The following is a 24,077-nucleotide window of genomic DNA, read 5'->3' on the forward strand; positions in this document are numbered from 1 at the left end:
CCTTTGTGCCAATTCCATCAAGGAGGCTCCTGAGAGCTCAAGCTGTTTCTTACCTCCTGGAGTGACAGCGGCAGATCATCCCCATAGATCCTCTTCCAGCTCTTTGGCCACACTGACTCAGGACCTTTACACATGCAGTTTTTGGTGCCTAGATGCCTTACCTCATTTCCCACACTATACCAGGTGCCTTGTTTTACATTCACATTATTCCCTGTATTTCTTATACAACCTAATACAGCTTGTAACTTGATATTTACTTTGTGGCTATTTGACTCATGTCTATGTCTTCCACAGGGCTGTGAGCTTGTAGGTCCAGGGCCCCTGTCTGTTCTTTTTCTTGTGATTCTAGCATTCCACATTGTACCTGGTCTAGAGTAGGCATTCATTAAATACCTGTGAAATGAATGAATGAATAAATGAATGAATCATGGCTATTACCATTACGATTTGGAGCCAAGAAGTTCTCTGAGAAGGCTGGAGAACCCAGCTCTGACCACCCCAGAAAGGGAAAGGTCAACAGCAGGCACAGCTCCCCTCAGTGGCCTTCAGCTCCGAGGGGCTGACCTCTCCCTGCACCAGCACCCTGTTTCCTGCAGGGGAGAGGCTCCTGTAACGGGGGGAGGTGGCCTGCACTCAGAATACAGGGTGTACACACACAACACACCCACACCAGCTGCTTGTGCACGGATCATATGTCCACATACACAATGTCCCCTAAAGCGTGCATACATAAACACAGGCTATAGAAACATGTGTGCACATGCGTTCACCCTCACACACAACAGAAGTGCGTGCAGGGCACTTCCAGACGCACCTCCTCTAGGTTTACATAAATACACATGATGCACAAGGCGACACTGCCAACTTCCCCATTCTGGACTCCTCCTGGAAACACTCAGTATTCTTAGAAGTCCCTTCTCTTCTACTGCCCCCCTCCCCACCCCAATCACTCGACACCCCACAAAGCAAACCCCACTTTCCCAACCCTTGGCAAAGCACACAAGTGCTGCCTAAAAATGAGGCAGGGGTGATAGCTTCCAGAAGACCCCGCACCGCCCCACCGTTTCCTCCTTGCTCAGCCGCGTCACCTCCCTCGTTTCTGAGACCCCGCCTCCTCGCTCGCTGCGACGGGCCCGGGACGCCCCCTGGTGGCCACAGTCGGCAGCGCCGTTCCTGGCAGCCTGGTCGTGAGTCCCGGCTGATGCAGAGGATGTGAAGGCACGGCCACCAGGTGCCCTCCCGCCACCCCTTGCCCCTTTCTTCTTCCACCTGTGGGGGCGGGGCGGTGGTGCAGGGCTCACTTACCAACTCGGGGCCGTCCATCGCCTCGTTCCTGTCTGCGTGCATCCTTCGCAGCCAGGTCTTGAGTCCCTCATCTCAGAGCTGGGGGCACCGGCGAATGCTGTCGTTCAGTTTTCACACCTGGGCCACCAAGAAAGGCAACCTGGCCAGAAAGAATCAAGTCTTAGCAGGGGGGTCGGGCTGCTGGGGTGAGAAGCAGAGCCGCCAGGGTCACTGGGGCCTCTTCCCTGTCCCAGCGTCCCAAACAGAGCTTGGCAATATGTATCTGTTGAACTTGGGGCTGAAGCACTAGTTTGATGGGAGGAGGGGGGCCATTTAGTCCCTAAAGGGGGCCATGGAGTAGGGGACTCTGAGAGAAGAGCCCACCCTTGGGCTTCCTGACAGGGATCTCCCAAGACAGAGGCTGGAGGGTACTGCACCTGCTGTGGGACAGGTGCTCATTGTCTTACCCAAGCAGGGGTGTCCCCAAGAACACACCTGCAGTGGACTAAGGCTTTGAGAACCCCAGCCAGCCCTCACTGGCGGATCCCCAAAGACCCCCGGATCGACCCATACCCCTCTGTCGAATCAGAACCCAACAGACAGTCAGGAGAATCCAGACTCCATGGACCCTGATAATAAAGGGCATGTGCCCTGGGCTCTGACAGAACTGGGTTCCACTCTGGGCTCCTCTGTTTACTGGCTGTGTGACACCCAAACAAGGTGACACATATGAGAGGGCGAGGAAGAGGATTCTTCTATTTTACTTTATCTACATCTGTGTTGCCTGAAAGTTTTACAAGAAGTCATGAAGGTATTTCTTGAATTTAAAAAACTGCATACAATAAGAAGTGTTTTAGTAGTCCCATCAGGCCAGATAGCTGAAAGATCACAGAGAAGAAAGGCACTCTGGGCATGTAGGAGGGTACCTGTGTGGGGGAAGGGTGGGAGTTCTCAGCAGAAGAGTTGACTCTTGAACTGGGTCTTGAAGAATCAGAAGAGGGTACCAGCTTTCTGCTCTTTCTAAAATGGAAGGGAATTCCAGGCAGAGTGAACTACCTAAGCAAAAACGCAGAGGCATGCAGTGCAGGATGAGTTTGGAGAATGAGCTGGCATTTGGTGCATTTAGAACAGAAAAGATTGCCTGAGTTTGGAGGGGGGAGAAACTGGAAACTGTCAGAAAGCTTCACTTGTGGGTTTCTGGAATTAAAAAAAAAAAACTATCTTATGACTTTACAGATGAAGGGAAGGGTAGGAGGGAGGAAGGGAGAGAGGGAGAGAGTGAGAGAGGGAAGGTGAGAGAGAGAAAGGGAGGGGGGAAAGGTGAGTGGATGGATGGATGGATGGATGGATGAATGCGTGGAGGGGTGGATGGATGGGTGGGTGGATGGATGCCTGGATTGGGGGGTGGCTGGGTGGGTGGATGGACTGATGGATGGAGGTGTATGGATGGGTGACTAGATGAAAGGACGAATGGAGAGATGGATGGAGGAGGCTGCATGTCTAAGTGAAGTGGCCTGACAAGCAGCGGTGGCGGTGCTACCTTGCGCTCATGGGAGTGCCGGCCGGGTCTTCTCTGTGCTCCCGCTCCACCCTCAACTTCCACGGGCCTTGGCATGTGACCACAGATAGACCACAGAGGGGTCTCTCTCCCTACTCTTGCCCCTCCCTCTTGCTCTGGATTGTCACTCAGGGCAAGGCTCATGGTGGGGCGGGGGTGTCCTGGTCCTCTGACTCCGGCCTCGGCAGCCCCTGTGCTCCTGAGCCTCAGGGGTGGGGCTTTCTCAGCATCATTAACGCTTTGATGTGAAGGAATCTTTGCGGGGGCTCAGAGAACACCCATAACCTGGGGTACATCAGACGGCAGTGGACTGAGGTGTGGCAGTGGAGACAGAAAGTGTCGACCCCTCTTGGATGCGAAGGCAGGGGGAGGAAGAAGACTCTGGCCTACACATAGGATCCAGCAAAGGTCCCACAAGAGACACAACTAGGGATTTGAAAGGACAGCACCCACAGTCCTGGAGGGCAGGGGCATCAGGACAGCTGTACCTGGAGGAAGACGGGGCCTGTCCCTGCTACCTGGGTGGACGAGCCATCCCCTCCATTCGTGGTTGACCACAGCACTCACCGTCCAGGGCAGATCCTGGTATTGCGCTATCATCCGCACCACCTCAGCTGCCCCCTCTGCCAGCTGCTTCTCTCTGCCCCTGGGGAGTTTGGGGGGCCCCCCTCGGTGCTGGAAGAGATGAGGGGCCATCTCCGTGGAAACGCTCCACAACATCATCTTGTTGCTCGGCTCCCGGGCCACTGGGAAGAATTCCAGGAGTGCCTGGAGGGGGACACAGAGCCTCCCTCAAATCTCAGCACATCCCTGGTGCTCCCTACCTTCCCCAGAACGTCATGCTGCACGACCTGGGGACACCTGGGAAGAGCCAGGGACTGGAATAGGGGTTTGGGTTTCAGCTTTGCCATCAGCCCATCCCACAACCCGTGTCTCAGTTTCCTGCTCCTCAAAAAGTGGCCCAAACCCTCCCACTTCCCTGCTCCCCCAGATGTTACTGAGACATCTGGGTCAGACCACAGCTCCCAGGCAGGAAAGGACCACAACTCCAGGAAGTGGGTCTTTTCCTGGAGAGCCTCACGTCAGCTCCTTCTTCTGAAGTCTGGATCTGCCCAGGATGCAAAGGAAAGAATAGGGAAGCAGAGACAATGGGAAGAAAGGGGGAAGATGAAAAGAGCTACAATGTATTAAGTATTCTTTGCACTCATGGCCCCTTTGTTAGCACCTTACATACTTTTATCTTCTCACTTAATCCTCACAACAGCTCTATAAAGTGGATTCTATTATTGTACCCATTTTGCAGAGAAGGAAACTGTGGTTTGGAGAATGTGCCCAAGGCCACATAGCCAGTAAGGCTGAAGGGAAGGAGGAAGGAATGGAAGGATGGAAAGATGGATGGATGGATGGATGGATGGTGGATGAGGATGGATGATGGAAGGCTGAAAGGATGGAAAGAAGGAAGGGCAAATACTGAAAAGTATTACATCTTCTACTCTATGATTCCTCATATGTTAGCTCTTGTAATTCCCCAATCACACAAGATGCTATTATTATCCTCAGTTTACTGAAAAAGGAACAGAAATTCTAAGAGGCTGTCTCTGTAACCAAAGCTAAGACATAAGGAGAGGAGGTCCCTTGAGCCCAGCACTACCTGGTTACAAAGACCTCTCGGGGGCGCCTATGTTTACATCAGACAAGGATTCCAGTAGACCTGGTGTCTCCTCACAGCCTCACGCTCGAGGTGCATCTTGAGTTCGACCCAAGGACAGCCAGGAGAGCGCGGGGAGCTAAGTGAAGCCTACATCCAGCCCCAGCCCCCAGTGCTGAGCGCCCACTCTCATAACACACAGTGGGAGCTCCCTAAGAGTGTTTCCCAAACAGGTGCCCCAGAGAATACCGTCTGTGAACAACTAAGTTTGGAAAATGCTATATTCTCTAGTCCCACTTGGACTTTCAGGAAGTCTTAGCATATCAAAGGCTCTGAGAAGTCTTGTAGGAAAGAATGATCCTTAACTTTGTTTCATTAACTCAATGTTTACCCATCTTATTTGGATACAGAGCCCCTTTTTCCAGTGACACCTGTTAACACCACATAACACTAATGTTCGCAGTGCCCACTCCGGGAAGCACCATTTCCTTCCAAGACCCATCTGCTTTCTTTAGGGAAAAAGTCTCAGGAAAGACTTGGCGGGACTTCCCTGGTGGCGCAGTGGTTAAGAATCCGCCTGCCAGTGCAGGGGACATGGGTTCGAGCCCTGGTCCGGGAAGATCCCACATGCTGCGGAGCAACTAATCCCGTGTGCCACAACTACTCAGCCTGCACTCTAGAGCCTACGTGCCACAACTACTGAAGCCTGCACACCTAGAACCTGTGCTCCTCGCCAAGAGAAGCCACCGCAATGAGAAGCCCACACACCGCAGCAAAGAGTAGCCCCCACTCGCCGCAACTAGAGAAAGCCTGCGCGCAGCAACGAAGACCCAACGCAGCCAAAAATAAATAAATAAATACATTTATTTTAAAAAAATGTCTTGGCCATCATGGTTGGTGACCATTGCACCCCAGCACCTGGCATAGTTGTGGAATGAATGAATGAGCACATTTGGAGCCGTTATTTTGGGTGTAGGCCGACGTGGTAGAGGGAAGGCAGCTGGTGGTAACTTTTCCTTCAGGATGTTTCTGCTGGGTTCCGGGAGGATCAGGACGAGCAGGTGAGGGCCTGCAGGCGCTGGGTCAGGTCCGGGATGTCTGCGGGAAGAGGGAGGGCTTGGTCTCCCGTCCCTGTGGGAGGTTCAGGACCCACCCCTCCCTGGGGTTGGAGGCCCCTTCTCGAGGAGGGGAGATTCTAGAGCTGGAAAGAACAGGAATGGCCAGGAAACCTTTCCTCCTAAGGCCTGGAACTGTTTCCCGGGCTAGTGTAGCTCAGACAGAGGCCCGGCCAGTGCTGGTCTCGAGGTTCACTCTCTGTACTGTGTGAATAAAAAGTAACACACATGTGTGCATGCACACACACATTCACATGCACTCACAGACATGTGCACACACACAAACACATGCCCAGATGTGCAGCCTCAGACCTATGGCCCAGAGTCAGAAAGGCAAGGAACCAGCCATCACCTCTAGGAAGTGAATAGCTCCTGGAGACAAGGTTTAATGAAAACCTTCGTGTTTTGAGGGTTGGAAAGGAAAAGCTGTCCCACGCCTGAGGTCAGGATCTCTGGGGTGCAGAGGAGGTGGAGCTGTAGAATTCAGAGGAACAGTTCACCAGAGCCAGACCAAACCCATCAGTGGAGAGCCAGCTGGAGCCTGGAGAACAGCTGTGTGGGGGACACAGAGGCTGAGTGCCTAGGGTTTCGTCCCTCAGATCCTGTGTGGCCTTCATTCATTCATTCACTCACTCAGCAAATACCATTAAGCATCTTTTAGGTGCCAGGCTCCAGTCCGAGGACCCAGGACATTGTGGTGAAGGAAACGAAGAGGCAGGTTTGTGGAATGTATGTTTCAGGGGAGAAGACAGACAATATCAAGCAAAGAAATAACTAAGTAGCTTCAGACACTGATTCATACTAAGAAGAAAATAAGCAGAGAATTATAACAAGTGGTGCCTGGGTGGGCAGGCTTGCCAGGACAGGAGGGTCTCTTTCCAGCCCTGACATTGAGCTGACATATGAATGCCGAGATGCAGTCAGCCTAATAAAGGGTGAATTTCCAGGCAGAAAGAGCAGCAAGTGCAGGCACTCAGAAGAAGGAAAGAGAAACGGGCACGTCGAAGCAGGGGAGCCTGGACGGGTGGTGGCGACAGAGAGGGGCATGAGATGGGTACGGAGTCAGAGTTTATTCCCAGTGGGTTTCAGAGGGTTTGAAGCTGTCGAGTGACCGGCTCTGATTCCATCTATATGAGAAGCAAATGTTGGAGAGGATTTCTCAGGGTCCCTGCCCTCTGCTTGGGAGTGGAGATCAGACTGCCTGAGCTCTGAAGCTTTTTGGAGAATCACAGAGAGAGAGAAAGAGAGCGTATCCTTGGGTTTCCCGCAAGGTCAAACGCTTTATTCTTCTGTGAAAACCAGAAGTGACTGTGTTTACTCTCTATGGATTGGGAGGAAGTCCAGGCAGGAACTTATACATGTGGGATGTAAACAGAGAGGGATCCATGTGATTCATGCCGGTCTGCAGACGGGCACACAGACGGACGGATGTGCACACATGTGCCCACAGACACACAACTAGACAAACCCAATAGGCTCAACCCCGTGGATATCGTGAAGGGAAGAAAACCGGTCCAGTGGAGACTGATAGGGACTGTGGTGGGCAAACCCTTACCCTCCTCTCCTCCCCTGTCACACTACACACACACACACACGTGCATACACACACAGCACATGCATGGACACACATCCACACCATACACATGCACACACGTGCGTGCATGCACACATGCACATGTACTTAGCATGCACACACATAGTCAAATGTGCATGCACTCACAGCTCGAGGTCACAGGGACAGTCCTGTCTTCCCACCACTTCCCCTCTCCAGCCAAGGCCAGTGCCATCAGACACTCTTCCCCCCAAACACAAAGGGCTGGGCATGCTCGCTGGGCACCACAGGGAAGGCCTGGAGGTACTCCGCAGTGAGCAGAGGAGCCGGCAGTGCCTGGATGGACATTTGGAGCAAATCAGATGCGTCGTTGTGATTCAGCTTGTGTTCCAGCCCCTGAAGGAAGGAGGGGCGCTGATGAGAAGTTGGCTCAAGGCTCCAGTAAAAGTCACTCTGCCACTCCTCTGGGCCTCAGTTTCCTCATCTGCAAAGTGGTGATGAGAGGATTAAATGGCCTAATGTGTGTAAGTCACTCAGCACAGGGTTTTGCTCAATAAATGTGAGTGGTCTGACTCCAGGACCCGCACTCTCAACCCCTCTGCTGTATTCTGCCACCTTCACCCTTCCAAACCCTCCTGGAATTCCATGACCCAAACAGATACCAAAGACAGAACACTGATAAACCATGAAATGGATTCTCTCCTGGCTTAACGCACAGAGGAGGGTGCTGGGAGACGCAGCCTCAAAGAAGTGGGGAAGCCAAACCATAACTTTGACCCTGGCACCCTGAGAATGCCCGACGTGTCCAGCCCTCTCTCTCCCAAACAGGACAGCAGCTGTGGGAGAAAGAAACCAATGTTTAAACCAGCAACCATTGGAAAGCGGGATTCAAACATGTGTGTTTGTCTCCCATGAAAACCAGAAAGAAGAGAGAGTTTGGAGGAGGTTTCCCTCAAAATGAGAAGAACAGCTTTCTTGGCCGCTGCCATGAGCCAGGGATTGTTCTGAGAGCTTTACGTGCATTTATCTCATTTCATCCGTAATAAAAGGAGCATACTGAAAGAAAGGCTCATAGAGGTTTAAAAATTCATCCCAAGGGTGACTATAAGTTACACGTGGACTAACCTCCGTGCTGTTCAAGGGTCAACCGTAATAATTTGACTCTCTTCCAATTGAATGTTACATTCTGTTATTTGATTGTGCACAAAATTTTTAAAGTTTAAGACATTATTAAAGACTCCTATGTTAAAAATTCAAAAAAAATTCATCCCAAGTTTCTCAGCTACCAAATGTCAGAGACCGAATTTGAACCCAAGTCTCCCGATTCTATAGTCCACACTCTTATCTCCCAGGCTAGACGTCTCCCAATAATGGCTCCAGAGCCAGCCTCTCAGGGGCTAAATGAGCCCAATCTGGGGGTAACTTCCGGCTTGAAGGACCAGCGGGATCTGGGTGCTGGGGAGGGATCTGCGGTCGGCTTCCAGCAAGGTGTCGAGGGACACGCTGAAAAGGCAAGTTTCTGCAGAAGTCAAAGAGCAGAAGGGGCATTTCACTTCCTGGAATGACGGCTGGGCTCCAACCTGCGAGATCTCGTGGGTAACTAGAATCAGACTCTTTTCCCTGCGTGAGGACTGAGCTCTCTGGAGGATGGTTGAGCTCAAAATTCTCCACATCTCTCCAACAGAACCTTTGGCCTCAATGATCATGAAAACGTTAGGCGCACCACAGAGCAGAAAATCTCAGCTGGATAAAGAGGTGTTCAAAGGAAAACGTGCTGCAGCCCCAGGGAGTGCTGGGTATGACATGTGACAATGGCCTGGGGTAGAGGGTCTAGGTCTGCAAGGACAGGCTGAGTTCTGAAGAAATGTATTTCCCATCCTGCCTTGCAGTCTTCTTGGGCAAATTCCTCCTTCCCAATCTTCTCTAATTTCCTTCCTTCTCCCTTCAACCACCTACGTGTTTCTCTGCGAAACCCCTACCCCTGGCCTTTCTTATCCCCCATCCTCTTGTCTTTGAAGAAGCAAACAAAAAAAATCACAGTGTGTAATGTTGACGGTGATGCAGTGAGATGAACACTCTCATACACTACTGAAGGCTAATATATACCAAGAACCGAATAAGTATATTCTAAAATAATCTAAGATGCATTCAAAGTTGTGTGTGCGGCCATAGTGATTGTGTTTTATAATAGAAAATCATGAAATAATAAATGTCCACTAATAAGAAATGGTTAAATAAATCACATCCACAAGGAGGGAAATAGTGCCCTGATTAAAAATCATGTTTTCAAAGAATGTTTAATAGTTGTGGTAAATGATAATACTGTTCCAAGTTCATTACCCCTCCTTGTATCCATATCCTTTGCCATGTGAATTTGCAATCCTTCCCATAAAAGAAGCAGGAGGTACTTTCCCACTCCTTGCTGGTCAGTCAGCTGATAGCTTTGGCCAGTGGAACAGTAGATGCCGTGATGCACACAGAGGTTTAAAATGCGTGGTGTCGTAGGCTTTGCCCTCTCGTGCCCTCTTGCCCTAAGGACAGGCTCCAGATAGCCTCCTGGTCCCAGGAGAATGAGAGAAATATGAAGCAGACCCAGACCCTGCCAACAGCCTAGATCAGCCAACTGACCCCCAGTTCACCCCCAAACAGAGTAAATAATTGTTTTAAGTCATGAGTTTGGGGGTTCTTATTATGTAGCATTACTGTGACAATAGCTGAATGATACAGTGACTGGAAAGTGTCCATAATTCTAGAATATTTAGTGAAAAAAGGCTATACACACACATGAAAAACAAAAAGGAAGATGATACCCTGAAAGTTAATAGAGCTTATATCTGAATTGCATTTTTCGTTTTTGTATTTTTGCTCTATTTCCCAAATGTCCTACAACGAGCAGGAATTGTTTCACATGCAAAATTTTATATATATATATTAAAAGAAATATCGCAGCTAAGCATGTTTTGGTGGAACATTCCCCAGGCAGCTCCCTCGATGAGAAAGCTGGGACTTTAGCCTCGGGGTTTTTGATGCGCTGGGACCGCTGACCTGTCGCCTTCCGTTTGCCGGCCTTGCTCTTTTTCAGGTCCAAGCCCAGGACGTCACAGAGCGTGGTCAGCTCGATGAGGGCTAAGGCAGGGACCTTCTGATATCCTGTAAGGACAAGTCTCCTACCCTAGTCAGGCCAAGTCTGCCCTTGGGGATCCTAAATTTCTAGGGAGAAAAGGAAAAACACTCGTTCAAGCCATGCAGCAGTATGTGCGTTGAGGCTCCCCCGTCCGCCCAGGCAACCAGGAAGAGGAAGCGCAGAGTGGAGAAGAGCAGGGGCTCAGGACTCCATCCCAGGTTCAAGTCCAAGCTCTACCTCTGACTGATGGGGTCACATTCTGAGCCTCTAATTCCCCGTTTGTAATCATAAAATCGTGCCTACCTTGTGAGGTTTTTGAGATGGTAAAATGGGCTAAGGGGTGTAAAGAGCTTCGGGTGCCGGAGGCCCCAGTGAATGGAAGATGCTTTTACTACCTGCATTCCAACAGGAGGGGCGGGAGGAAAGGGGTCACCCCACAGGCCTCTCCTCATTGTGTCTATTCAGGTCCTTTGTTGCTCTCTCTCACCGAATCTGTCCCTACGCTTGGCCGTGCCACGCACAGCTCCAATGCTTCTCTTCCGCACTCTGCGTAACGACAGAATATTAATTGAAAAATAAATGATGTTAGACTGCGCCACCTAGAGGCAATGGTGGGGATCTGCAGGCATTCCTGCTATCAGAGGTGAAAAATGCCGAGAGAGGGGGGGACAGATTTCTTTAGTATTACCAGAAGACTTAACCAGAATATTCCCCAGTGCCCCATTAGAGTGCTAAGAAGGGGAAGGAATCATGCTGTGGTTGTCGGTGATAATGCTGTGGCTATAATACAGCCTAATGCTCGTTGTATGGGCTATGGAGTCACACTCTCTGGGCTCGGATTCTGACATTACCTGTGAGTTTGGGTAATTTTACCCTTTTGTGTGTCAAGTTTCTCATCTGTAAAATGGGGCTAATAATAGCATCTACTTCACAAGGTTGTTGGGGATATTAAATTAGATAAAGCATATAAAACACAGTTCCTGAGGGAATTCCCTCATGGTCCAGTGGTTGGGACTCTGCACTTTTGCTGCTGAGGGCCAGGGTTCAATTCCTGGTGGAGGAACTAAGATCCCCAAAGCCACGCGGCCAAAAAACACAGCACCTGACATATACTGAGTACTCAGTCATTATAACTATTACTATTTCTTAGTTTATTTATAGATAATTACTGTCAACATAACAGAATGAAATTCAATCATGTATATAAAGTACTTGGTCTAATAACTGATCCACGGTAAAAGGTCAGCAATATGTGGTATCCTTTAGCATTAATTATTATCATCATTCATAGCTGAGTGGGGAAAATCAAATTACCAAGATGAGAAGATAAGATAATGTTGAACATTAATTATCTCCGATGCTTTAGGAATAGAAAGTCATTATTTAAAAATTTTATTTGATGAACTATGGTTACATAAGATATTAACACTGGAAGAAAGTAGGTGAAGAATACATGGGAACTCTGTACTATTTTTGCAACTTCTTGTGAGTCTAAGATTATTTCAAAACAAAAGGTCTAAAAGAAGCTTCCATTCGAGGGAAAGACAGTGCTTTCACATTGGAGTGGGGTTCTTGTGGGGATGGAGGGCAAATTTCTTAAGCAAGAGGGAGTAATGGTCAATCTGCAAGGCTGTGGGTCAGGCTGCTGGGGGCTCAGTTAGCTCCATCACTTCCCTCTGAGCTTCACTTCTCTTTTTTCTGTCTATAAAGTGGGAGTACAATGACAGCACCCATCTCGTAGGGTGAGGTAAGGAAACAAGCCAGTGTGTGTGAATGATGCCTCTGGAGCAACTCCTGGGGCAGGGAAGCCCTCAGTAAAATGTTACCTAGGATTATCCAGCCACATCAAAATATGATCAACGAAGAACCTCTTCCTTCAGCAGCATGAGGACCTGGGAAAGACTCTTCCTGATGAGAGATCAGAAGCCTGGTTACCCTGGGGGGAGGGGGGATTAACTGGGAAAGGACATGGGGGAGCCTTGGGGTGATGGGAGTGTCTCATATCTTGATCTGGCGGTAGTTACCCAGATACCCACATCAAGATGTGCAAGGTAAATATCTGTGCACTTTACTGGGAGTCTGGGACTGTACTGGGACAACTGAACATTTGGAAAAGAAAAAAACTAAGAAGTTGGGTCTCTCACACCAGACACCAAAATTAATTTTTAAAACACAACTAGAAAAACACATGTAGGTAGATAGTTAGTTTGCTGGATGAGGGAGGACTTTCAATGCATAAAAGCAAAGAAGAAAAGGATAAATGAAAATAAAGAAGAGCATAACTGAGTGTAGTTCCCTGCTTCCCAGTAAATATTTGTGGAATGAACTAAAATAATGCGCGATTCAACAACTGTCTGCTGGGTGCCCGGCAGCATGGAAAGGGTGAGGAGGGAGGGACGTGATGTGCTGGTGCGTAAAGGCAGGGCCTAGCCACCAGCCCTCTGGGCAGCAACATCACCGGCACAGGTGCAGGTGCCTTCCGGGGGCCCCCTGCCTCTCTGCAGAAGCAGCACAGCTTGTTCGGAGTAAGCGGAGTCCATGATGAAGGTTTCCCCCGCCAGCCTGCACCTGCAGCCCTTCAGACTCTGCTGCTGTGGGGAAACAGAACAGAGAGGCTGTCAGGACCGCTGGCTCCCTACCTCCTCCAAGCCCAGAGCCCCAGGAAGTGATTTCCCAGGCTTGTGCCCATGCTCAGGCCCAGGAACCTCAGTAACAGTTGCCTAGGATACGGGGGCTGAGATCGTGACTCAGGGAAGCAAGTTCTTAGGCTGAGGACTGAGGCCTTTTGGCCCAAGAAGTGATTTCCAGGCTCAAGCTCAAAGCCCCAGGATGGAATTAAAAAGCTTAGAGCTCAGACCCACTGCCCCAGGAAGTCGTTTCCTAGCTAAGGCCCTTGCCCCAGGAAGTAATTTCTTAGCTAAGTCCCTTGCCCCAGGATGTGGTTTCCTAGCTAAGGCTCAATGCCCAGGAAGTGATTTTCCGGGCTGAAGCCCATGGGCCTGATGGGAAAAGTCCACTCAAGGGCCCAAGTTTTCCCCTCAGGGTCCCTTCCTACTGCCCTCAAGCTGGAAAGGCAGACAGACAGAAATGCCCAGAAGTATGCACATTCTCTCACTTCACAGAGCAGCCCCTCTGTGGAGCCAGGAGGATTCCCAGGGCCCTGGAGAGTGAAGGTCCCTTATGTGGAGGAGACTCAAAAGCCCCGGAACTGAGGTGGTTCCGTTTCACACCCAAGTCCCCATTCTCTGGAGACATCTCCTTTGCAAATTACAGACAGCTTCCAGTTAGTCACGTGGGAAGCAGATGGTACTCACACACCCCAGGGAAATAGGAACCACTCACTACCCTTTCTTCATAGATGGAGCGGCTGAAGCTCAGAGATCTTCCCAAGATCCCGTTACTGCTAAGTGGGAAGGTGGGCATTGGGACCCAGGACTTTCTGCTTTCAGTGGCTATCATTTCAATCGCTGGGTTATGCCACGTCAGATCTATTCCAAGAAAGAAGATGCCCACAACCTATCAGGTTTCAAGTGCCAGCAGGATATATAAATGACAATAAAAAGTATGAGAGTTGCACTGATAATGGCTATAGAGAGAGAGAACCTAAGCTTTCAGGCCACCCAAGGATGCACAGTGGCAACGGGCATATACATATTGGCCTACACAGCTGACGAAGACCTAATGTAAAATGGGGACATAGCGCATGCAAGCTATGCAGTTAAAGAAACCTCAGCTAGAATTGGAGTCGGAACAGGCCTGTAGGGGGAGCTCTCACACCCTGCCATGCATCACCAATTGCTCCGAACAGGAAGAGACCTATGCCTACAACTCCAACAGGAAGGGGCCTCTACTTAATATCCGTCAGGAAGAAGAAAATTTCTCTCAGCTCAGCCAAAGACTGTAGCAGCCCAACCAATAAGAAGCCTCCATACTTTGGTCTTCCGGCTTCCTCTGAGGGGCTCTTTGGTTATCACACCCTTTCCCAATTTCCAACTTTTCCCTATGAAAGCCATTTTCCTTTCCTTGTTCTCTGGATTTGCCTGTGGTCCCCCATAGTTGTGTATGCTTGGTCTGTTCTAGGCACTGAGGTTACAGCAGTGAGAAGGACAGGCAATGTCCCTGGCCTCATGACTTTACATTCTAGTGGAGGACATCAACAAATGCACAAATAAATGCACTATGTGATGTCAGGTGGTGATAAATGCTCTAACAATAAATAAAGCAGGTCAAGGGGCTAGTGAGTGACAGGGCAGGGGTGCTGTTGGTGACAGCTTTCCAAGGAGGTGACGTTTGAGCCCAGTTCTGGTTGGAGAGAAGACGCCAGGCAGATCCCCAGCGGAAGAGCATTCCAGGCAGCAGCAGCAGTGAGGACAAAGGTCCTGAGGCAGGAGTGGTCCAGGAACCACTTCGTGGTCCAGGAACGGCAAGGAGGCCAGAGTGGCAGAAGTGGGGAGATGGGAAGGGGGGGTGGGAGGAGGGGAGGCAGAGCGGGGCACAGGGCCAATTCTGCAAAGCCTGGTAAGCTGTGATGTGGTGGTTTTACATGTCCCCAAATTCTTTGACTCTCACCCCATTAAGAGATGGGGGTCTAATTCCCCTCCCCTCGAATATGGGCTGGACATAGGGAAATAGGATGTGGTAGAGTGATGTTGTCTTTCTTCCAAAGCTGGGTCATACATGGCAAGACATCTTCTGTCTGGTTCTCTCTCTCTCCTCCTGCCCGCCCCCTCCCCCAAACTCTTGTTCTTAGAACCCAGTCACCACGCTGTGAGGAAACTCAGGCCACACACAGAGGCCTAGAGTAGGCTTTCCAGGCGATGGTTCCAGGTGAGGCTCAGCTGATGGTCACATCCCCCACTAGACACAAGAGTGAGAAATCCTTTGAGGCGACTCCAGCCTCAGCCACCATCTGACTAACTGCATGAGGGTCCCGGAGTGAGAACTGCCTAGCTGAGCCCTGTCAACCCCCATAACAGTGAGATATAATAATAATAATAATAGTCGCTTTACACTGCTAAGTTGCTAAATTTGGGGTGCTTTGTTACGCATAATACATAATGGGAAGCTACAGTTGTCTATTATTCTGAAAGAGATGGAGACACATTTGGAAATTTGAGCCTAGGACTGAGAATTCCACTGGCATGTTCGCTCCACAGGGGAGACTTTGGTTTGTGTTCATACACACAGGAACATTATTCAACCATAAAAAAGAAGGAAATCCTGCCATTTGTGACAACATGGGTGGACCTTAAGGGTATTATGCTAAGTGAAATAATTCAGACAAAGCCAAATACCGTATGATGGAATCTAAAACAGCTCACAGAAACAGAACTCATAGAAACAGAGAGTGGAACGGTGGTTGCTAGGGGTTGGTGGGGGCAATGGGGAGATGCTGGTCAAAGGGTAACTCCTAGTTGTACAACACGTAAGTTCTGGGGATCCAATGATTAGCATGGCGACTACAGTTAAAATACTTACACATTGCTAACAGAGTAGATCTTAAATGTTCTCACCACACACAAGTGCTAACTCTGTGAGGTGATAAAGATCTTAATAACCTTTTGTGGTAATCATCTCACAAAATATATGTGTATCAAGTCATCACATTGAATACCTTAAACTTACACAATGTTATATGTCAATTATATCTCAATAAAGCTGGGGAAAACACACGTAATGTAAAAGAACAAAAGTTAAAAGTAAAAAAGATGGGCCAAATATTGGGTAAATGTTAACACAACGGACGAGATATCAATAGCACTTTCAGATCGAGAAGCATTCTAAGGAGGGAAAAAGAGTAAATCCACAAAGAACCTATGACCGTGAGGAACCTTTATGCGCTTCATAGCAAGGAAAATAAGAACGGCTAGAAATGTGAGATTGACAGAAACACGTGGGCCTCATCATCTGCCATTTCCCCACGTGAACGTTGCTTTCCAGTTATGAGTTGTCGAGTTCTCCAGTTTCTCTTAGACCTCCGTGTCTTTGCATAATTTGTCCCCCCAGCCAGGTCTGGGTTTCCCCAATCCTGGCCACCATATCCCTTTTACTTGAGATCTGGCCCACTCTTACTGCACTAAAGGCAGTCTTACAACAAGACCTTGGCGAGGTAAGGAAGGCATATTGCAGGAGGCCGTCAGCATCTCGGGGCCAGACGAGGACAAAGGGACATCACAACGTCACAGGTGAGTGGAGCACAGATGTGGTGGGCCTTGTGGCTACCTCCCCAGCATCTTTTCCACGCATCCCCCATTATAGCAGCTGTGACCCCCCCCCCAAGCCTAGTCACAGACACAGGTCCAGGTAAGCTTGAATTAAGAACTGTTGTGTGAGTGCCTGCCGATAGGTACAGCGTTTTTTTAAGGGGATGAAAATGTTCTAAGATCGATTGTGATGAGGATTACACAACTCTAGGAGTAGACTGAAGACTGTTGGATTGTGTACTTTATAATGGGTGAATTACATGATATGTGAATTATAGTTCAATAAAGCTATTGTTTAAACAAAAAAAAAAAAACAGAAAAGAACCATTGCGTGCATTCCTCCAGCCACAGGAATTGTTTCAAGAAGATAAAGCTCAGGACTTCCGTTGGGAATTCTGAGATGTAGACAACTTGCTGAAGACATGTGCGAAAAATAAGCCGCCTCCAGGTGCTGGCAGTCACCCAGCGGGGATCTGGGCTTAGAACAAAGTGGATATCATGCACAGCTATAAAAAGAAATTTTAGAAGCGGGGCCTTAGATAATATCTTGAGCAGTCGAATCATAAGAAGTTCACACACAGAGTGCATTTTATTTGAAATATCCTTACCTGGGGAGGTAGCTTGTTTTTTTTTTTTTAATATATATAAATTTATTTATTTATTTATTTATTTTTGGCTGTGTTGGGTCTTCGTTTCTGTGCGAGGGCTTTCTCCAGTTGCAGCAAGCGGGGGCCATTCTTCATCGCGGTGCGCGGGCCTCTCACTATCGCGGCCTCTCTTGTTGCAGAGCATGGGCTCCAGATGCGCAGGCTCAGTAGTTGTGGCTCACGGGCCCAGCCGCTCCGCAGCATGTGGGATCCTCCCAGACCAGGGCTCGAACCCGTGTCCCCCACATTGGCAGGCAGACTCTCAACCACTGAGCCACCAGGGAAGCCCAGTAGCTTGGTTTTTTAATCCATGCCCTTTTGACAGATGCTTGGATTGCTTCCATTGGGTCCAGATCATGAATAAAAAGCATCCTCATATTTATTACCTTGTACCTTTGCACAGAGGTAACAGTGGAAGAGAGTCGAAAGTGGAATTGCTGAATCAAAGGGTTTGTATAAAATTTTGACACTTCCTGCCAAATTGCCTCCACCCCAGAATTGTTCTATTGGATTTGTCTCTGTTTGTTGTTGTAGTTGTTATAACCTGGAACAGGGGGCCAATTTTGCTCCTGCTGTCTACCTGGCCTCTGCCTCGTGGGGTCCTGTGCCCTGGAGTCTCTGAGGCTGTATTTTGCCCTCAGCCTGACACCCCACCCATGGATGTCCCCCCAACTTCTGGAGGTGTGATCCAGTACCTAGGACCAGCATCACAGGTGTGTGACCTGGGTAGTCCCACAGGATCCCAGGCTTAGGAGGAGCCCATGCTGGGTTTAGTGCTCTGCTATCACCATCTTGAAATTCTTAATAATTTTTTAACAAGGGCCCCCATGCTCATTTTGCACATGGCCTGTCCCGCCAGCACCTTACCCACAGGCCCTGGCTTGTGCCTTTCCCCCAAGTGTCCTGTCTACACGCTGAGCTCCACCCTCCCATCCTGAAACATCCTTGAAAGTGGTAAAGCAAAGCAATCTCAGGTCTGCCAGTGCCTGAAGGAAGAGGCAGGGCACCAGCTCTCCCTGGGCAACCTCTTGGCCAATTTCACCAAGCAGAAGCTTAACTGGAGACTGATTCCCAGTTAATTATAAAATTGGCCGTTTAGCTTGATTTATGCTTTTCGAGACAACTGCCAGTCCGGGAACCTCCTGTGTCCGTTTGGAAACCCCTGCTGGTGCACAGCACGATTTCTTTAGTTGCTTTGTGATTTGCTTGGAAATTATCGGCCTCTGGGTGTTTTCGTGACAATTTGAAAACTGTGGTGACTAAACCAAAACAAAAGTCGTTACCTTTGTCCCTGTTTTGACAGCTAAGCAGGGAGAGGGGAGTGATCATTTCTTTGGGTGAACTTTTTGAGGAGGGCAGATGGGACGCAGGAAGGGACAGAAATGAAATAAAACCCTAACAGTTCCAATGGCATCACTGTCCCAAGGTCACATGACGCAGTGCTGCAGTGAGTCCCCCGTTTCACCAGAGAACAAGGGCACTCAGCACATCCACAAAATATGTTCTGAACATCACTAACAGCCGATTTTTTGTTTGTTTTATTTTCAGTGTTTTACTGATGTACAGTATATGCAGAAAAGTGCACAGATCCTCCGTGTACAGCATGAATAACTGTCTCCTGTTGTCATTTTGTTTCCAGTGTTTCCTGAGCACTTACTACATGCCCAGCACCAGACATGCCCAGGCATCAGTTTAATATTCACAGGTGGGTGCTATTGTCCCCAGTTTACAGATGAGGAAACAGACCCAGGAGTAGATGGCCCACCCATACATACCCAGCTGGCAAGCAGCAGAGCCAGGATTCGAACCCACGTTGCAAGCCCCAGCTCCAGTGCTCTCAACTGGTATGCGCTGTGGTTTCAGGAAGCCCTTAGGTATGAAGGAAGTGATCTGAACCCATTCTTTCCCCACCATAAACTCTGATTCCCCTTCTGAATTCCTGGTCTCACCAGGTGTTCCCTTCAAGTGCGCTGAGGGCCACTCCTGAAAATGCTTTCTTGTAATTCCCCACATTCAATTAACCACTAATTAATTCGGCCCTTCATACATCTCTTGCATCCACCCACTTCCCCCCATTCCCACAGCCGCCATCTTGGTTCAGGCTACCCTCCCCTCTTGCCTGGACCACAGCCTCATCACAGTCTCCCTACATGGCTTCTAGGTACCCTTATCTGGTTCAGAAAGATCTCCCAAGCTCTCGAAGCTGACCTATCAGTCTCCTGCTTGAGAGTACCCTGAGGATAAAATCCAGATACCTTAAGATGGCATGGGTCTGGCCTGACTCCATTTCCAACCTCATCCCCCGTCCTCTCTTCCTCCCTCTGCCTGGAGTGGCCTTCCCTCATCTGCCAGTTCTTCCTCAGGTCCCTGCCTGAAAGTCACTTTCTCAAAAAGACCTTCTCAGATCCCTTACCTGGATTAGGTCTCTGCTATTTTGCTTTTGGATAACACTCATTCATTCTTCCTGGAAATATCGATGGATTGTCTTCTCTAGTCACTGCTGTCTCCCCAGTGCCTAGAACACTGCTGGCAAGTAGTAGGTGTAGTGTATATAGTATACGGTCCCCGAGTTCTTTGACACCCTGCCTATGGAGAGGTGGGGTCTACATCTGCTCCCTTCAAACCTGGCAGACTTGCAACCGCTGCAACCGACAGAACACAGCAGAAGTCAAGCTCTGTGACCTCTGAGTCGGGTCATAAAAGCCCCTACCTGGCTCTCTCCCTCTACTTGCTCATTCTCGGTGGTGATGCTGAGAAGCCCAGGTCAGGTATCAGGTCACCCCTAAGCGCTCCGGGTAACAGAGCCAGTTGAACCATACCTTTGAGTCATTTTGGTCTAGGTTTCTGACATATGAGTAGAGAAGCTTCTAGATGTTTCCAGTCCCCAGCTGTGAAGTCACCTGCAGCTGTTCAGTCTTCCCAGCCAAGGCCCCGGAAATCATGGAGCTGAGACCAGCCATCCCCACTTGCCCTGCCCCAATCCTGACCCACGAAATCCATGAACAGAATCACATATTTGTTGTTTTATGCCACTAAACATATTTTACAGTGTTTGAAAAGTTCTCCCAACAGAGTCCTAGGTGTGCAGCTTGTGTTGTCCCTCTGTCATTTAAGTTAATACCGGATAAACCAAATTATTGTTATCAATTCATTACCCCTCCCTCTAATTAAGGCATCTGCCATTCCTCCAACAGAGGCAGGGGCTACTGTCCCCCTGGCCCATCCACTGACTTGGGCTTTGGGTGCATGACGTGCCTTGGTCAGTGGAATGGTAGCAGACTTGAGGCTGTGTGGTGGGGCTGGCCCTCTTGCACCTCCCATCACCATGGGAAGCGCTATCCCTGGATGGCTGCAGCCTGGGTCCCAGAATGAACTCACGTGGCACAGGCCAGAGCCCAGTGAGCACTCACAGCTTGAGCCTAGGGCCAGATCAGCCAACCCTCAGCCGACCATCGACACATGGCGTGAATAAGTGTTGCTTTAATAAATGGTTGCTGGTGAGTTTGGGATCATTTGTTACACTGTCATAGCTGACACATACAGTGTATTATTGAACAACCCTAACAGTTTGCCCAGAGGAGCAGAGGGCCCACTCTCTCCCACTCACACACATTCCTAGATGCTAGATGCACATGACACACACCCACACCATGTCCCACCCTATCCCCAACCCCCAGATGAAATTACACATCAGGTTCTGAGTCATGTGAAGGGTGAGAATCAAGCCTCTGAGAGCAGAGGTTGAAAAGTCAGTCTCAGGGCAGGGCATAGCCAAGTGCACATGCGTGTGCCAGGGAATGTGTAGGTCCATACTCTCCCATGAACGTGTATGTGGTCATGTGTGCCAATAGGAGCTTCTGAAGGAGGATCTCTCCTCTGCTGCTTTAGGACTTTCCAGGAAGTCTGGATTCTCCATGCCCACACAGGTTCTCTCACATAACTTAGTATATGACTATGATGTGGATGGTGCCCCTTTGGATGGAACATCTTTATGCAGTACACAACCTGAACAACAGTACACAGCAACACTGCCATCTATGAAGCAATCCTTGTGGGGACCGTGTGGGGGCCAGACAGGAATGAGATCTTATAAAAGGCAAATCCTCAGTTAACATCTTGAGTATCATCTTAACTGAGCCCCTAAAACCCCTATAAGGCAACAACTTTCCCCTTAAGACAAGAAGGTTTATTCCAAGCAGTGTGCTCATTCTTTGAATTGTCCAGTGATGCTCTCCACCTTTCTTCCACGAAGTAATTCTGCTAGAGCTGATGTCTGGGTTGTAAAATTTTCAAACATGACTATTTTGTGTTATAGAAAACAAGAATGAAAACATCTTGAAATAGAATCAATATAATTTAGCTTCTTGAATCCGATCTGAGGCTGGGCCAGGAGACAGAGAAAGGCACAGCTGTGGGTGTTCCCTTCAGCTGGTCAAGGCAGGTGAGAGCCAGAGAAATAGGAGACCTGCCGGGCCAAGAAGCCGCATTCTAGGTGTGAAGACCAGACCCACAGACCAGTGGTTCTCAACCCTGACTGTGCACTGGAATCACCCAGGCAGGCTTTCAAAGTCCCAATGCCCAGGCAACACTCCAGACCAATTGCACCAAAGCCACTGGAAATGGGACATGGGCACCTGTATTATTTGAAGCTGCCCACTTGATTCCATTCTGCAGCCAAGGCTGGGGAGCAGTGCTCGAAGCATCATTATGCCACTTGGGTTCAGAGAATTGCACAGAAGTTTTCAAGAGTCGGTTGAAACGGATGGATTGCATCAAAATTCTCACATAGCACTTCTGGGAGGAGCCACCTGCATTTCTGAGATGGCTGAGGGAGATTACGGTACTGCCTGTGACCTCTGAGATGACAAATGTTCCCAAGCAGAAGATCAGGATCAAACAATCTCCATTTGAAGTAGCAGAGTGGCTACTACCCCCACTGGATGTTAACACATTTAATATAGCTTGCCCTTGTTTGAACATAGGGAGGTCTCTCATTTAAAAATCCTCTAGCTCCAATCCTCTCCAAAAAAAATCAAAAGAGAGGATAATCCTGGGGCCCCATCCCTGAGGGACAACAATTTGCTAAAGCTGAGCAGTGGCTGTCCCTTCAATGGGCTTCCCTGCAGGGCTTGTCAGAGAGGTTCTGGAAGTTCCCAGGGGGTTGGGGCTTGCCCTGATCCTTGCTTTGACCAAGGTCATAGACACGAGTCTGTCCCTGCCTGAGTCACTTAATCAGGCTATTTTCTATGCTGTGTTGGCCAGTGCAGTAGCCACTAGCCACGTGTGACTACTGAGCTCTTGAAATGTGGTTGGTATGACTGAGAAAATGAATTTTTATTTAATCTTAACTAATTTAAATTTAAAACTGGATGCTTGAAAACTTGGATATGTGAATCTACTCTGCCAATTCTCAGTCTTTGCCCGAGAATTATTGAATTAGAAACTCTGGTCGGGGGCAGCAATCTGGTCCTCAGGTGGAAATGAGGAGAGCAATGGGGCTCCCTTGCTGCAGGCATGTTCTGAGCTACAGCATTTTTTGGAGGGCAATTGGGCAGGAACTATCAAGATTCTAACTGTTCCTTTAAAACCTACAATTACCCTTCTAGGAATGAGTTTTACCCACACAAATCCCCAAAGAGGTTCATTACAGTATTGCTTAGAATGGTTAAAAATTGGAGCCAATCTATATGTCTAAATTAGCCAGGAACTAATTAACGAAAGGATACCCATAAAAGTGGATTCTGGGAGACCATTAAAATGAATGAGTTAGATCGTTATGTTACTGACATGTAAAGATGTCCATAACATTAATTAAGGGTTGAAGGGAAGCGTAAAGGCACAACCACTACCATGATCGTATTTGCGTAGAACTATATAGGTACAGCTTTATATATGTCACAACATTCTCCCAAGGTATATGTCTAAACCTTAACAGTAGTAGGTTCTGGGAAATAGGCGCATATACTTCTGTACTGTTTGAATTTCTGTTAGAAACACATTGTTTGTAATATGCTGTAATCACAGTCGAGGAGAAAGGACGTTTTAGAAACTCTGATCTGGGCAATTCCCTAGTGGTCCGGTGGTTAAGACACCGTGCTTCCATTGCAGCGGGCATGGATTCAACATGCAGTCAAAAAAAAAAAAAAAAAAAAATGAAACCCACTCCACCCCTTGGCGGTAACCTTGGGCCATTTACTTGACTTCCCAGAGCGTCTGTTTCCTCATCTGTAGGATGAGAGGGGAACTCTTGCTTCACAAGTGTGTGGTGAGGATGAAGTGAGATGAAGCACGCCCCCAGCACATATGGGTCCTCAACTTGGTCCCCTCGCCCCTCGGGCTTGGCCCTGAGACGCCAGTGGCCCAAACCTTCCCTCTCCTCTCCTGGGATTCCTGTACCTGCAGCCCAGGTCTGCCCAGCGCCAGGCACAGCGCCCCAGGCGCCTGGCGATGAGGGCCCGTGGGATCTGGGGACACGGTGAAGCCAGGGCCACCAGGGTCATCTGGGCAGCAGGGAGAAGGACACACACACACACACACACACACACACACACACACACCCTCCTCCTGCCTTACCAGACAAAATGCCAGAAAGGGGGCCTCAATCCATCCCCTCAGAGGCCTGGGGTCTCAGCCTCCCACCCAAGCAGGGAGGGCATCTTTCCACAGACAACCCGTACACACACAGCCAACAATCCTCCGGAGCTGCTAGCCTTCCAGGGGCCCCAGGGAGCTGTCTGCCCCGCCTTCTGCTGCGGGCGCCCCCGCTCCCGCTCCCTCCCGCTCCCGGGAGCACGAGCAGACGTTCTTCCCCCAGAGCCAGGCTGCGCCCGCCCCAGGAAGCTCCTCCAGAATGGCTGGGGGCGGGTGGCAGACGGGGTGGGGCTTGGTGGCTTTTCTGGGTCAGCAGGAAGCCGAACAATGCCCCAGTAGCCCCTACAGACAGCAA

The 24,077-nt window shown here is 49.3% G+C and overlaps 1 protein-coding gene and 1 long non-coding RNA gene across 2 annotated transcripts in view; one reads left to right on the plus strand and one right to left on the minus strand.

Moving 5' to 3' along the window:
* The window catches only part of LOC309645411, a 377,709-nt gene that overhangs the window by 325,161 nt on the left and 28,471 nt on the right, over positions 1 to 24,077 (plus strand). The gene's annotated exons all lie outside the window — the stretch shown is intronic.
* Positions 514 to 23,841, minus strand: ARHGAP40 (Rho GTPase activating protein 40; the record flags this gene model as incomplete). Its single annotated transcript, XM_082432064.1, is given in 15 exon segments — positions 514 to 607; positions 1,054 to 1,181; positions 1,306 to 1,377; positions 1,381 to 1,416; positions 1,420 to 1,438; positions 1,440 to 1,444; positions 3,410 to 3,634; positions 7,398 to 7,553; positions 7,874 to 7,993; positions 8,585 to 8,676; positions 10,203 to 10,301; positions 10,304 to 10,367; positions 12,720 to 12,837; positions 12,839 to 12,959; positions 23,448 to 23,841. Coding segments are annotated over 15 exon segments (1,533 nt in total). The 5' UTR covers positions 23,632 to 23,841.

The sequence above is a fragment of the Balaenoptera physalus genome (genome assembly GCF_965194825.1).
Source record: "Balaenoptera physalus genome assembly, chromosome: 16".
In the NCBI taxonomy this organism is placed as follows: Eukaryota; Metazoa; Chordata; class Mammalia; order Artiodactyla; family Balaenopteridae; genus Balaenoptera; species Balaenoptera physalus.